Source organism: Oryctolagus cuniculus, chromosome 5 (assembly GCF_051225735.1).
Source record: "Oryctolagus cuniculus isolate XC-2025 breed Fujian yellow rabbit chromosome 5, ASM5122573v1, whole genome shotgun sequence".
NCBI lineage: Eukaryota > Metazoa > Chordata > Mammalia > Lagomorpha > Leporidae > Oryctolagus > Oryctolagus cuniculus.
This window is the reverse complement of record NC_142871.1, coordinates 62,013,057-62,026,160: the sequence shown is the minus strand read 5'-3', so window position 1 is coordinate 62,026,160 and position 13,104 is coordinate 62,013,057. Positions and strand designations below refer to the sequence as shown.

At 50.2% G+C, this 13,104-nt stretch overlaps 1 protein-coding gene across 10 annotated transcripts in view; it reads left to right on the top strand.

The window, feature by feature from the left end:
- Positions 1-13,104, top strand: part of LOC100346633 (uncharacterized) — a 209,292-nt gene that overhangs the window by 60,449 nt on the left and 135,739 nt on the right. For all 10 annotated transcript variants that reach the window (XR_016234560.1, XR_016234562.1, XR_016234561.1 and 7 more), the window contains exon 11: positions 1,448-1,612. Coding sequence is in view for 7 of the 10 variants with exons in the window: in XM_089333835.1 (XP_089189961.1) it covers positions 1,448-1,612 (165 nt within the window). In the remaining 3 variants the exon portion in view is untranslated. The remainder of the gene's footprint in view (positions 1-1,447; positions 1,613-13,104) is intronic.

Genomic DNA, 13,104 nt, shown 5'->3' with positions numbered 1-13,104 from the left:
GAGCTGGATTGGAAGTGGAGCAGCCAGGACATGGCGTCCATATGAGATGTTGGTGATGCAGGCAGTGGTTTAGCCCACTGTGCCACAATTCTGCCCCCCTTGCCCATTTTTAAAATTGGATTCTTGGTGAGTTATTTTGTTGTTGAGTTGTAGGAGTTGTTCATATATTTTGACTACTAAACACTTATCATAAGTATAATTTACAAAGATTTCCCCCTATGCCATCAGTTACCTTTTCCAAGTGTTGATTATTTCCTTTGGTGAACAAAAGTTTTTTTTGTAAATTTTGATGTAGTTTAATTGTCTCTTCTTGCTTTTGTTGCCTGGGTGTTAGGTATCATATCTATGAAATCACTGCCAAGTGTAATATCATAAAGCTTCTCTCTATGTTTTCTTCTAATAAATTTATAGTTTTAGATTTTATATTTGTCTTGAATCCTTTTTGGTTCAATTTCTTAAGTGGTGTAAGATAAAGGAAAGACTTCATTATTTTGCATGTTAATATTGAGTTTTCTTGATATCATACATCAAAGATACTATCATCTCCTTCCTGAGTGGGCTTGGCACCCTGACCAGACATCTGAGGATTGAGTTCTGGGCTTGCTATTCTGTTCCACTGGTTAACATCATCTGTCTTTATGCCAGCACCACTTTTTTTTTTTTAATTACTCCAACTTTGTAATATTTTTTGAAATCAGGAAGTGTGACTGTTCTAATTTTGTTCTTTTTCAAAATTGTTGTGGCTATTTGGGACCCCTTGAGATTCCATATTAATTTTAGGATGAATTTTTCTATTTCTGCCAAAAGTGCTTCTGGGATGTTGACAGGGATTAGAATACACGATCTTTGAGGTTCTTGGTAACATTGAAATGACTGAAGGATATGTGCATCACTGAGGTAGAACTTGAAGTCTGGGGCCATCTGCCAGGTACTATCACAGCAATTTGAGGAGAAACACCCTTAGTATTCTTGGGAGATTGATCCACTGTGCTGTGAGTGGATCAGCCAGGACCCCTGCAGGGATGTCAGTCCTGGCCTGTGTCCTTAGGATGCCTGGGATCTGCCTGAGCTACCCTGCAGCCTCCTCCGCCATCGCTGGCAGCTTGCCCACAGCAAACACCGTCTGCACCCAATGTGATGAGTGTGCCTGTCTCCACTGATGCCACAAGGCTTTGAGGAGGGCACCTGCTGTTGTCCGGACGGGGTTATCATGGAGTTTTAAATGAGTTGCTGTGGATATTTGAACGCATGTAGTGTTGCATAAACAGAGATATTTTGGGAGTCAGAATATTTGAGTTTAATTTAATTTTATAGATTTTTTGAGTTTAATCTTATTTTTTAACTGCATGCAGCCTCATTAGGACTTCACCTCTGCTCACGCATATGTGATCAGAGAAGAAGGAATGCTGCATTGCTTAACCATTCCTCCTCCTCTGTTCCGCCTGAGATTTCCGACCCTGAGCAAGTAATGCAAGCGCTTCGCGATCACGCTGCAAAGACAGCCACGCTGGCGCCACGTCATCACCCGTCTTTCGTGACTGTCCAGGGTGTGCCTCAGCGCAGCTATGACCAGATCTGGGAGAATATTTACAGCAACGTCCGTCTCTACCAGGTACAGGGGAAGAAACAACCCTTGTGTTGTTCTGTTCAACTTGCTACCCGAGCGTAGCCCTTGGCGATTTCCTTTGAGCGGTTTTCCTGGACCTAGAGAGTCTGATGAGGGGCAGTGAGTCGGTCATACAGCTGGGGTGTGGCATAGCACAGATCTCTCCAGCCTTTAAGGGTCCTGGCTGGCATGTGCCTGCCAGTGACATGCTGTCCTCAGCCAGTGTCCTGGAGGGTTCGGACACAGCCACATTTTTCCTGTGCCATTGCCATTCCACTGGGATGTAGGTGACCCTTCAGGAAGACCTTGTGCTAACATTGGCACATTTAAAAAACATCTGACTTTCCTGCTTCTGGGACCAACATCAGGGACTAGTGGGGAGTGGAGGAGGAAATGGGTAGGGGAGGCACAGTCAGCTGTGGCACCCCCAAACTCCGACTCTGCTTTTAGTTGCCCTGGGCAGTTTGGCCCTGATGTCCTTTATCTGGGTAGTTCTGGTAGAAGTATCAGGTCCATCAGCCAAATCTCTTTTCCTCCTTGGCTGAGAGAATAGGGTGAGTCCAACCCCTGGGGGTCAGTGAGGTGGGGGTTAGGGGGAATTGACCAAGAGGAAGAGAGAAGGAGGAGGAGGAGGTTGTTGGTGGTGTTTCCATGCGCTATGTGGCACAGGGGCCAGGGCGCCGCCAGGGACGTATCCGAGTAGCCGAGGACATGGTCAGCTTGGGGATGGACATGCAGGAGGCAGCTGCAGCCCCGGGCAGGAGGAGAAATGTGCTTTGAAGTCGGGCATGCTGCAGTGTGTGCTTTCCTTGCCCCCAGGGTGGGTCCTCAGGCTCTGACTGTGTCCCTGACACCCACCCAAGGCAGCAGCCTCTACCCCAAAGTCCACATCAACCAGTGGCTATAGACTTGGTCAAAGGCTTGTCACCAAGCTTGAAGGAAAAGTGGATCTTCCGGTGTTTCACCACCCCCCCCCCCATCACCTGCCCCCTGGGTGATTCCGTCACGGAATAGAGGTGGTTTGGGCTGGTGGCAGAAGTGATCATGAAGTCACAGATTTTCCCCCTAGCGACAGATCTACTTTCCCCAGGAGGAGTCTTCTGTTTAGTTACTGTGAAACAAGAGACGGGAAGCAGGTTTTGAAAGCGGTGAGGACAGAAGGTCTGTGAGGGACCACGGCATTGACATTTTCCAGGCACGCAGGCTGAGCAAGCCTTTCAGTGCTCAAGTTCGCCCAGCCCAGATGGACACGTGCATGGACGCCGTTAGAAGCTGAGTGCATTCAGCCAGTTTGGAAATGGAAGTCATTCCTTGGCTAGCAAGGGATTTTTTTTTTCAGAAGATATTGTAAAGAAATGAGGTGGGACATTGTGCCAGGAAATGAGGCCTGCAGAAGTACTTGCACAAGGGCAAGGCCACACGAGTATAATACTTAAGGTTTGCATTTTGCGGATGACAGTTCTGTTTCTGTTAGGTATGCAAGAACGTTCATTTCAGCATTACTCATAATAATAATAATAAAAAGCAATGGCACCAAACAAAAGGTCCACCAGAAAGGAGACTGGTTAAGTAAATGACAGTATATGCATTTCGCAGGGCGGGAAATGTGAGGCAGGGGTGGGGTGGGGAACGAGGCAACAGAGAATGGAGCACGAGATGAGGGGCTTCATGGTTGAAACTGTGGCAGCCACGAGGTCAGGGTGTGACTGAGTAGCACTGCCCCTGGGCACCTGGCAAGCAGAGGAGGTGACCTCGGTAGGGCCACTGTGGCAGTAAAAAGCAGAAGACATATGGTGAGAGCAGGAAGTGAGGGCTCCGGTAGGTGCTGAGTGGCAGAAAGCACCCAGTGCGGGTGACAGCATGAGACACTGTGGTAGGAGTGGAAGCAGGGATGGTTCCTGCAGCCCCTGGCCCAGCTGCGCAGAGCTGCAGGGGAGCCAGCCCTGCTTGCGGGTATCTCTGTGCTGCTTCCTTTCACTTGTGGTGCAGGCGGGAAGTCGGGGCTGCTGGGATGCAGGCTGGCCTTTCCCCAAACCCTGGTGCAGGTGTACTTTTCCAAAAGCTAAGCTGAGGGGCCGGCACTGTGGCGTAGCCGGTAAGGCTACCACCTGCAGTGCCAGCATTCCATTCAGGTACCACTTCGAGTCCTGGCTGCTCCACTTCTGATCCAGCTCTCTGCTATGGCCTGGGAATGCAGTAGAGGAAGGCCCAAGTCCTTGGGCCCCTGCACCCATGTCGGAGACCTGGAAGAAGCTCTTGGCTCCTGGCTTCAGATCAGCCCAGCTCTGGCCATAGTGGCCAACTGGAGGTGAACCAGCAGATGGAAGACCTCTCTCTGCCTCTCCCTCTCTCTCTGTGTAACTCTGCCTTTCAAATAAATAAATAAATCTTAAAAAAAAGTTAAGCTGGAAAAGGGAGGAAGGAGAGAAAGAGAGAGGAAAGAGACTGCTTCTTCTGGAAGTTTGCTGACTTGTCAGTGTTGTTCTTAGCATTGACTGAAGGGAGTAAGCTATGAGCATGGTGGATTCGGGTTGACATGTGGTAGAGACTCCATGAAGAGACTTAGCATATCTGCAGACTTTCAGATTCCAGAGATGATACAGAAAACAGATACACAAATCGCCCAACATATTAGCGCTCATGGAAGCTTTTCAGTTTCTCATTCGTTCAGCGATTATAACATAACGCTGCCTTTGTGCCAGGGATTGTGCTGGGCTCAGGGAGAGAAATGGACCAGACCTTGAGCCTGGGTCCAATATGCACTAACAAATGTGCAAAGAAGCAAATCTGTGTCCCTAACATGTGGGTGCCTGGGGCAGAGGACAGTAGGTGGAGAAGGGCACACTATTTTTTTTAAAGATTTATTTATTTATTTGAGAAGCAGAATTACAAAGAGAGAGAGAGAGAGAGTCTTCCATTCGCTGGTTCACTCCCCCAAATGGCCTTAATGGCCAGAGCTGGGCTGATCCGAAGCCAGAAGCCAGAAGTTTCTTCCAGTCTCCCAGGTGGGTACAGGGTCCCAAGGACTTGGACCATCCTCCACTGCTTTCCCAGGCCACAGCAGAGAGTTGGATTAGAAGTGGAGCAACCGGGACTCGAGTTGGTGCCCATATGGGATGCTGGCGCCACAGGCAGAGGCTTAGCCCACTATGTATCGTTCCAGAGGGGCACGCTTTGATAGAGAAAGGTCAGCCTAGGTCTCTTGGTGGGGGACAGAGGGGCATCTGAGCTGAAACTTAGTGAATGAGAAGGAGCCAGCAATGCAACCAGCCTGGAGCAGCAGAAAACAGCACCGGGTTTATGGAAAGAATGTTGAAGGCAATAGCCAGTCTTTCCCACTTTCTGTCACATTTTCCTGCGGGTGTTAATTGTGACCTTCTCAAGTATTTCTGTCACTTTGCGCTGTATCCCAGTCCCGGAGGTAACAGATAGCCACTCTGGAGGCTGGCTTCCAGTTGGATGAGATTTCGGATGAGGTAAGAAATGTGGCAGCTGGGCGAAGTGGCAGGAATGTGGGGCTGAGTCTTTGGTCGCTGCTTTGCAAGCCCACGGCAGTCAAGTGTGAATTTCAGCATCTGTGTGTCCCTCAGCGTTCTGATTCAGTGACAGCCGGTACCCGGTGGTAGAAAGCGTTCCACAGGGGAGAGCAAGCCGCTGGGGACTGTCCATCTCCCTGGCTCCGAGAGAGAAAATCAGAACATCTTCTGAGCACTTCTTTTGGGGCGGGGTGGGGGAGGACTTTTAAATTTTTCTTGAAGTTTAGAAAAGGTTGAGATTACGGAGAAGTTGTAAAGGGAGTAGAGAGTTCCCCGTCTACAGCCCACACCGACTTTCTCCTGTTAACATCAAACAGTTGACTGTGCTACGTTCGTCAGGCTGCAGGAACCCAGGCTGGGCCGCTCCTGTGATGCAGCTGCACCTGGAGTGCCCCCCTTATTCCACTAATGTTCTGTTTCTTTTTTAAGATTTGTTTATTTATTTGAAAGTCAGTTACACAGAGAGAGAAGGAGAGGCAGAGAGACAGACACAGAGAGAGAGAGAGAGGTCTTCCATCTGCTGGTTCACTCCCCAATTGGCTGCAATGGCTGGAGCTGGGCTGATCCGAAGCCAGGAGCCAGGAGCTTCTTCCAGGTCTCCGACATGGGTGCAGGGGCCCAAGTACTTGGGGCATCCTCTACTGCTTTCCCAGACCATAGCAGAGAGCTAGATCGGAAGTGGAGCAGCCAGGACTTGAACTGGCATCCATATGGGATGCCAGCACTGCAGGCAGCAGCTTTACCTGCTATGCCACAGTGCCAGCCCCTAATGTTCTGTTTTTGTCCCAGGAGCCTACCCAGGGATCAACACTGCATTAATCTCCACCCTACCTCCACACCAGCTGCTTGCTGTGTGACAATTTCTCACTCTTTCCTGGGTTGTCATGATCTTGACAGTCTTTAGGAGTAATGGCCAGCAAGCCTGCAGACTGTCCCCTGGTGTGAGCTTGTCTGATGTTTTTCTCGTGGCTACACTGGGGTTTTGAGTTGGAGAAAGAGGAATGCCACAGAGACAAGATGCCCTTCTTGCTGCATCCTTTCAGGGGCCATCAACATGACACCACTGATGATGACAGCTTTGCTCCCTTGGGTAAATTTGTGGTGTTTCTCAGTTTCTCCACTGTAAAATTACTATTTTTATCTTTTTTTAATAATTTTTTAAAGACAACGTTACAGAGAGAGGGAGAGACAGACAGATCTTCCATCTGCTGGTTCACTCCCCAAATGGCCACAACAGCTAGGGCTGGGCCAGGCTGAAGCCAGGAGCCAGGAGCTTCTACCAAGTCTCTCATGTGGGTTCAGGGGTTCAAGGACTTGGGCCATCCTCCACTACTTTCCCAGGCCCATTAGCAGGGAGCTGGATCAGAAGTGGAGCAGCCAGAACTCCAACCAGCACCCACTTATGATGCCGGCCCTGCAAGTGGTGACTTAACCCACTAGGCCACAACGCCAACCCCACCATTTTTCTCTCGGAGGAACTTTTAAAAATTCATTTGAAAGCACAGAAGTAGTAAATCAATGTGTCCTCCTTGTAAAACATTTGAACGCAAGTGCAAAGCGAACTTCCCCTTTGATTTTCCTTGCCCTTGAATACAATCCCTTCCATCTGCTCAGAGGGAAACACTGTTGCTGTTCCAGGCCTCTTGTCTGCATTTACATGCATATGCTTGTCCCCATAAACCATACACAGGGTAACTTCCTGTTTTAGTTTGCCATAGAAACAATATGTCACACCATGTGCATGTCTTTGGGCAACTCGCTTTTCCACACAACGACATGTCTTGAAGATCTGTCTCTGTTGCTCTTTTTTTTTTTTTTTAAACAAACGTTTTGCAATATTTCCTTGTTGACTACAGATTGTGCAGCAACCCTAGTGGGTTGTTGGAGTCAACAGTGGTGCCAACTGAACTTTGTTGTGCCTGTGTTTCTTGAGAGTGGATGCACAGAGTATTTGGGGTAGAGTTTCTGGGTAACAGAATATACACATTCAAGAGTTTTTCACAGATGCTGCCAAGATGATTTATATCATTCCCCCACCAGCCACTGCACAAGAGTACCTGTCTCCCCAAAAAAGCTATTTCAACATTGAATCCATTTGTCTGATCATTGATGATGCTTGCAATGTTTCCATCACAGTTGGAATTGGCCTCTTCCTTAGCACTAGCACAGAAAGATGGCCCCTCTCCTTTGTAAACACGACTTTCATTCCAGATGTACAAAAGATATGGATTTGGGGAAGAAAGAACAAATGCCAAATGATCTTACAATTGTTCATGTACAGCTAGCAAGAGGGGACCCTGGTCAAGATGTACCACATCTGTTTGGATATTCCTTTGGAAAAAGAAATTGTTTAACTCTTGTCCTGATCAGAAGAAAGAATGACCGATTTAGGCTTGGATGGAAACTCGCAATCTGTGCTCTGTTGGATCAGTTTACTTTGCCCCAAAGGAATCAGCTCTTTATTAAAATAGCTGTGCACGGTCATTCCATGTTGCTGTCAACCTCTGTGTTTTCTAAGTTCTGGTTTGAGTTGGTCTCTACTGTTTAACTTTATGGAGTGAATGGCAGAAGCTGCTCTCTGCAGGCTGCACAGTCATGGGTCCATGGTAGAGCCATTTCCTCGGCCTTGTCTCTGTCCCCACCAAGGAGGGCCGACAGAGCCAGCCACAGTACTTCCCTGTCTATGTTCCTCCTGCCCTCTGTTTCCAGGAATAAGCAACCAGTGAGCACACATGCATTTTCACTAACGTGGTGGTGTCCACGGGAACTCTAGTATGCACAAAGTACAGGAGAGCAGAAACCCTTTTTTCTGGGTTTCCTCATCCAACTCAGTACATTTATTTTTTTTAGGCATTAATTTCATTTATTTCACAGGCACAGAGACACAGAGAGTGCACATTCCCATCTATCTGCTGGTTCCTTCTCCAAATGCCCACGAGCTGGGTCAGTCCAAAACCAGGAGCTGGGAACTCAATCCAGGCCCCCCATGGCAATGGCAGGGACCCAAGTACCTGAGCCGTCACTTGCTGCCTTCCAGGGTGCGCATTAGTGGGAAGCTGGAGTCGGCAGCAGAGTGAGTCAAACCTAGATCCTCTGATCTGGGATGTGGGCGTCCCGGCCAGCAAGTTAACCACCAGGCCAAATGCTCACCCCACATTTACGATTAAAAATGAACCCTTGTTAATGACAATAGAAAATGTTGTGAATTGCAGAAAATAAAACTCGCCTGTTGTTGGTGCCACCCCAAATAACACACACTGTTGTTAATATTCCCTCTGTATCCTTCTCACCCTTGTTTCCTGCAAGTTTTGGGGCTGGGAAATGCATGCTAGATTTACTTTTCCTCTAATCATTCCTCCCACCCTATCTCCTAATCCACTGTCCCTGACAACTTCCCGGGGCATGGGGGGGTGGGAGAGATTTGCAGTCAGTGGGACTCTCTGACCTGTCAACATATATGAGTTTAGCCATGCTGATGAAGACCCAGGCAGAGGCAGAGAAAGGTCAAAGGATTTGGCGACCTGGCAAGAAGGAACAAACACAGACGGCTGCTCACCTGCCTGTCTGCAGCTCCCTTAGGAGAACACACCCGTGGGCTTTGGGTACTTCCTGTGCAGTTTTCCTTTTTGGGCTGTGTTTGGTTCTCATTTCCCCGAGGAGGCTGGGCTCGCTCCCTTTCCTCGTCCCGGCCGGCTGTGCCCCTTCCTTCCTGAAAATCTGCCCGTCAGCCAGTACTTATGTGGCTCGCTCAGTCACTCCTTCAAATGTCCTTCCTCGTAACCTCATGTCACCTTCTGTCCCTTCCCATGTAATTCTGGTCATTTGAGGAGCAGCTGAAAACGTCACCACCCCATCCGAGAAAGGATGCGGGTTAGAGTTTTCCCCCTGGGACCACATCAGACTGTCTGATGGGGAGTTGCAGCCTGAGTTCTTGCCAGGCCGGAAGGCAGGGGGCTCCATAGAGCTCCTCCCCAAGTTCAACAGCATTGTCAACTTGCAGAGGGTGCTCATGCTGTCCTGAGACTGTTTTTAAATAGTAGCAATTTTCTTCACTTTGGGATGATGATCTTCTGTTTCTGTTGTAAGGGGCAGGAGAGCTCCACGCCACCTCCCAGTGTCCTTTCCAGCCCTAGTGCTCTGGGAAGTTTGCCCAGAAATGCTCTGATGTGCACACTGACCTGCAGCAGGCGGGAGCTGACTTTATCTGCAGGCAGAACGGCCAACCTGTAGCCCTCTCACCTGTTCTTTCTAACATCCCTGTCAAAATCACCCTGTCCTGCTTCCTGCAGTGGAACCTGATGACCTACTGTAGTGTCTGGGGAACTGTATTTTTTTTTTAAGATTTATTTACTTATCTGAAAGTCAGAGTTACCCAGAGAGAGAAGGAAAGACAGAGACAGAGAGAGAGAGAGAGAGAGCGAGAGAGAGAGAGAGAGGGAGGTCTTCCATTTGCTGGTTCACTCCCTAACTGGCCACACCAGCCAGAGCTGTGCTGATCTGAAGCCAGGAGCCAGGAGCTTCTTCCAGGTCTCCCATGTGGGTGCAGGGGCCCAAGGAGTTGGACCACCTTCTACTGATTTCCTAGGCCATAGCAGAGAGCTGAATGCGACATGGAGCAGCCAGGACTTGAACCGGCGCCCATATGGGATGCCAGCACTGCAGGCAGCAGGTTAACCCACTACGCCAGAGCACTGGCCCTGAGACTGTATTTTTTTTTTTTAATTTTTTGACAGGCAGAGTGGACAGTGAGAGAGAGAGACAGAGAGAAAGGTCTTCCTTTGCCGTTGGTTCACCCTCCAGTGGCCACCGTGGCCGGCGCACCGCGCTGATCCGATGGCAGGAGCCAGGTGCTCATTCTGGTCTCCCATGTGGGTGCAGGGCCCAAACACTTGGGCCATCCTCCACCGCACTCCCGGGCCACGGCAGAGAGCTGGCCTGGAAGAGGGGCAACCGGGACAGAATCAGGCACTATAACCGGGACTATAACCCGGTGTGCTGGCGCCGCTAGGCGGAGGATTAGCCTAGTGAGCTGCGGCGCCAGCTCCGAGACTGTATTTTTAACATTCGGCTGGGCTGTTGACCTTGGAAAGATAAAATCACCCAGGGTTGCAGAAGATGGGAATCTAGTCCAGAGCCCGTGTGGCAGCTGCGTTCCAGGGTGTCCTGGGAGGGTGTGGGTGGGGGCTCAGCTCCATCTCTCCTGGGGCCCAGCAGATGCAGCCTCCACACATTGTCACAACAGCTTATCGTTTTCCTCCATCATGCCAAGTTGCAAGCATGGAAATAGGCTCAAGACTTTCAACTAAATCATATCACTAAGGAGCAGAGGGTTCTAATGCATTGATCTCTGTCTACATAGAACAAGTCCAGACTAGAGAGGTTTGGGGTTCCAAACATACACGTTCTTGAAAAAAAAAAAAGTGTGTATCCACCTTTTGTAAAGCGAATCCCATAAAAGGGGGTGGCTGCTACTTAAGAAATGTTAATACTTCCATCAAACAAAGTCTTGGTAAGTAAACAGTGACCCCTCATTTATAGTATAAATCTGGATTTTCATTTATTTATTTGAGCAGCAGAGAGACAGAGGGACAGGCAAGCACACACACAGAGCTCCCATCTGCTGACTCACTCCTCAAATTCCTACAGTGGCATTTGGGCCAGGCACCAGCTAGAACCCAGAACTCAACGTAGGTCTCCCACATGGGTGGCAGAAGCCCAAGAAACCCAACTACTCGAGCCATCACCACCACCTCCCCAAGTGTACTTTAGCAGGACTCTGGAATTGGAAGCATGTCGCTCCCCGTCTTCATGGAGGAACGACACAGGACCCTGCGCTGTTCTTTTGTCTGCTCGGCCCTCCCCGGGTTTGCTGCTGGTTCTTCCCGGGTTGGCTACCGTCCCTTCCACCTCCGTGGAAGGGCGGTTCCCCCTGCCACATTCCCCACTTCCGCGGGGGAGCGGCACACCGCCAGCCGGCTCTCTGGGGGCTGCACAGGTGTTCCTTCAGATAGATGTTCCTGGTGCATGTTGTCTCTCTCCTCCTTTATAGTCCTCTTCCACCAATCCTAACTCTGCTACCCACACGCCGAGTATGCTGCTCTCCTCCAATCAGGAGCAGGTCCTACAGTTCACTGGTTGAACTGGAGGCAGCTGTGTAGAAGCTGTTTTCGCCTCTCCCAGCGCCATATTGTGGGAGAGCAGATGCATAGAATAAGTCTTAATTCCAGTAACTTAGTCTAGTCCGAGTTGCTCCCAGTTGCTCCCCACAGATCCCCCTTTCTTTTTATTTCTGGCGTTGATACGTGCCTGTCTTCGGTGCCCCGTGGCACACACTCTGCTCTGCTTGCTAGAGTTGCCCACAGGTGCTCACAAGCCCTACCAATCAGGCAAACCGAGTCCAGGTCCTCTCTTTGCCATGCTGTGAGGAGGTTTTTAGCCGCTGATGCGTGCCTGTATTCGGTGCCCTGCAGCGCATGCTCTGCTCTGCTAGAACTGCCTGCAGGTGCTCACAAGCCCTACCAATCAGGCAAACCGAATCCAAGCCTTCTCATTGCCGTATTGTGGGGAGACTTATTGGTGTCGATTTGTGCGTATCTTCGGTGACCTGCAGCTCATACTCTGGTCGAGCTGCCTGCTGGTGCTTATCACCTTACTAATCAGGCAGACCGAATCCAAGCCTTCTCATTGCGGTATTGTGGGGAGACTTATTGATGTTAATTCATGCCTGTCTTCGGTGACCTGCAGCGCATAAGCTGCTAGCCTCCCGCAGGTGCTCACCACCTCCCTAATCAGGCAGACCGAATCCAAGCTCTCTCATTGCTGTGTTGTGGGGAGGCCTTACTTTTCTCTATTTCTCTATCTCCGGGCATTCCTATCTCTCCCATTTTACTTCTATCTTCCAGCATTCCCATTTCTCTCATTTTACTTCTAAATGTCTGTTTCTCTTATCCCCGCGGCTTCCCGGCGCCCGCCCCGAGGCTGCTTCTCGGCGGCTTCCCGGCTCTGAGCCGCTTCAGCCCGCACTTCTCTCATCTGCGCGGCTTCCCGGCTTCGCGCACGCACTCCGCGGTCTCCGCGCCCCCTCGCGCCCACACCACGGCCTCGCGCTAGCCCCACGTTCCCTATCTATTCACGCCCCGCGCGCTCTCTCTGCACGCGGCGGCCTCCGCGAGTCACACAGTGTAGCTCACGTTTCCGCCACCATTATTCAATCCAAGTTCCCCGGGCTAACCTGGCGAATTCAACCTATAGCTTACACGTCTCCGCCTTATGGTTTGGCTTCCCGTCTTTTGCTCCCCAGGCTAATCTAACGGATTCCAACCTGGCCCACGTTTCCGCCTCTGGTTTAACTTTTCGCCTTTTGCTCCCTGGGCTGACTTAAAGAATTCCAAGCTGGCTTACGTTTCCGCCTCGGCCTGCCCCCGCAGCTTCAATTTCCCTAACTTTTTTCTCTACCCGGTATGTTTCCCTAAGTTTTCTTCCAACAATATTCCTCCCTCATTTCTCCTGGCTTCTCCCCACAGTCCGTATCCGAGTCTGTTTGTTCTAGCTTTCACTTTCGCTTTCGACCTTAGAGATTTCTCCCAGCTTCCCCCTGTAGTCCGTATCCGAGTCTATGCCTAGGCTTTCAATAGCTTCTTCCGGCACCTTTTTCGTCTGGCTTTTCCCTAGGCTCTTTGCTAGTCTCTCTCTCCGGTATTTTCCCACTTCTTCCCGTTTCTTCCCTCCTAGGTTTCCTATCCGAGTCACGGCACCATTATGTCGCTCCCCGTCTTTGTGGAGGAGTGATACTAGACCCTGCCTGGGCTTCCTATCCGAGTCACGGCACCATTATGTCGCTCCCCGTCTTCATGGAGGAACGACACAGGACCCTGCGCTGTTCTTTTGTCTGCTCGGCCCTCCCCGGGTTTGCTGCTGGTTCTTCCCGGGTTGGCTACCGTCCCTTCCACCTCCGTGGAAGGG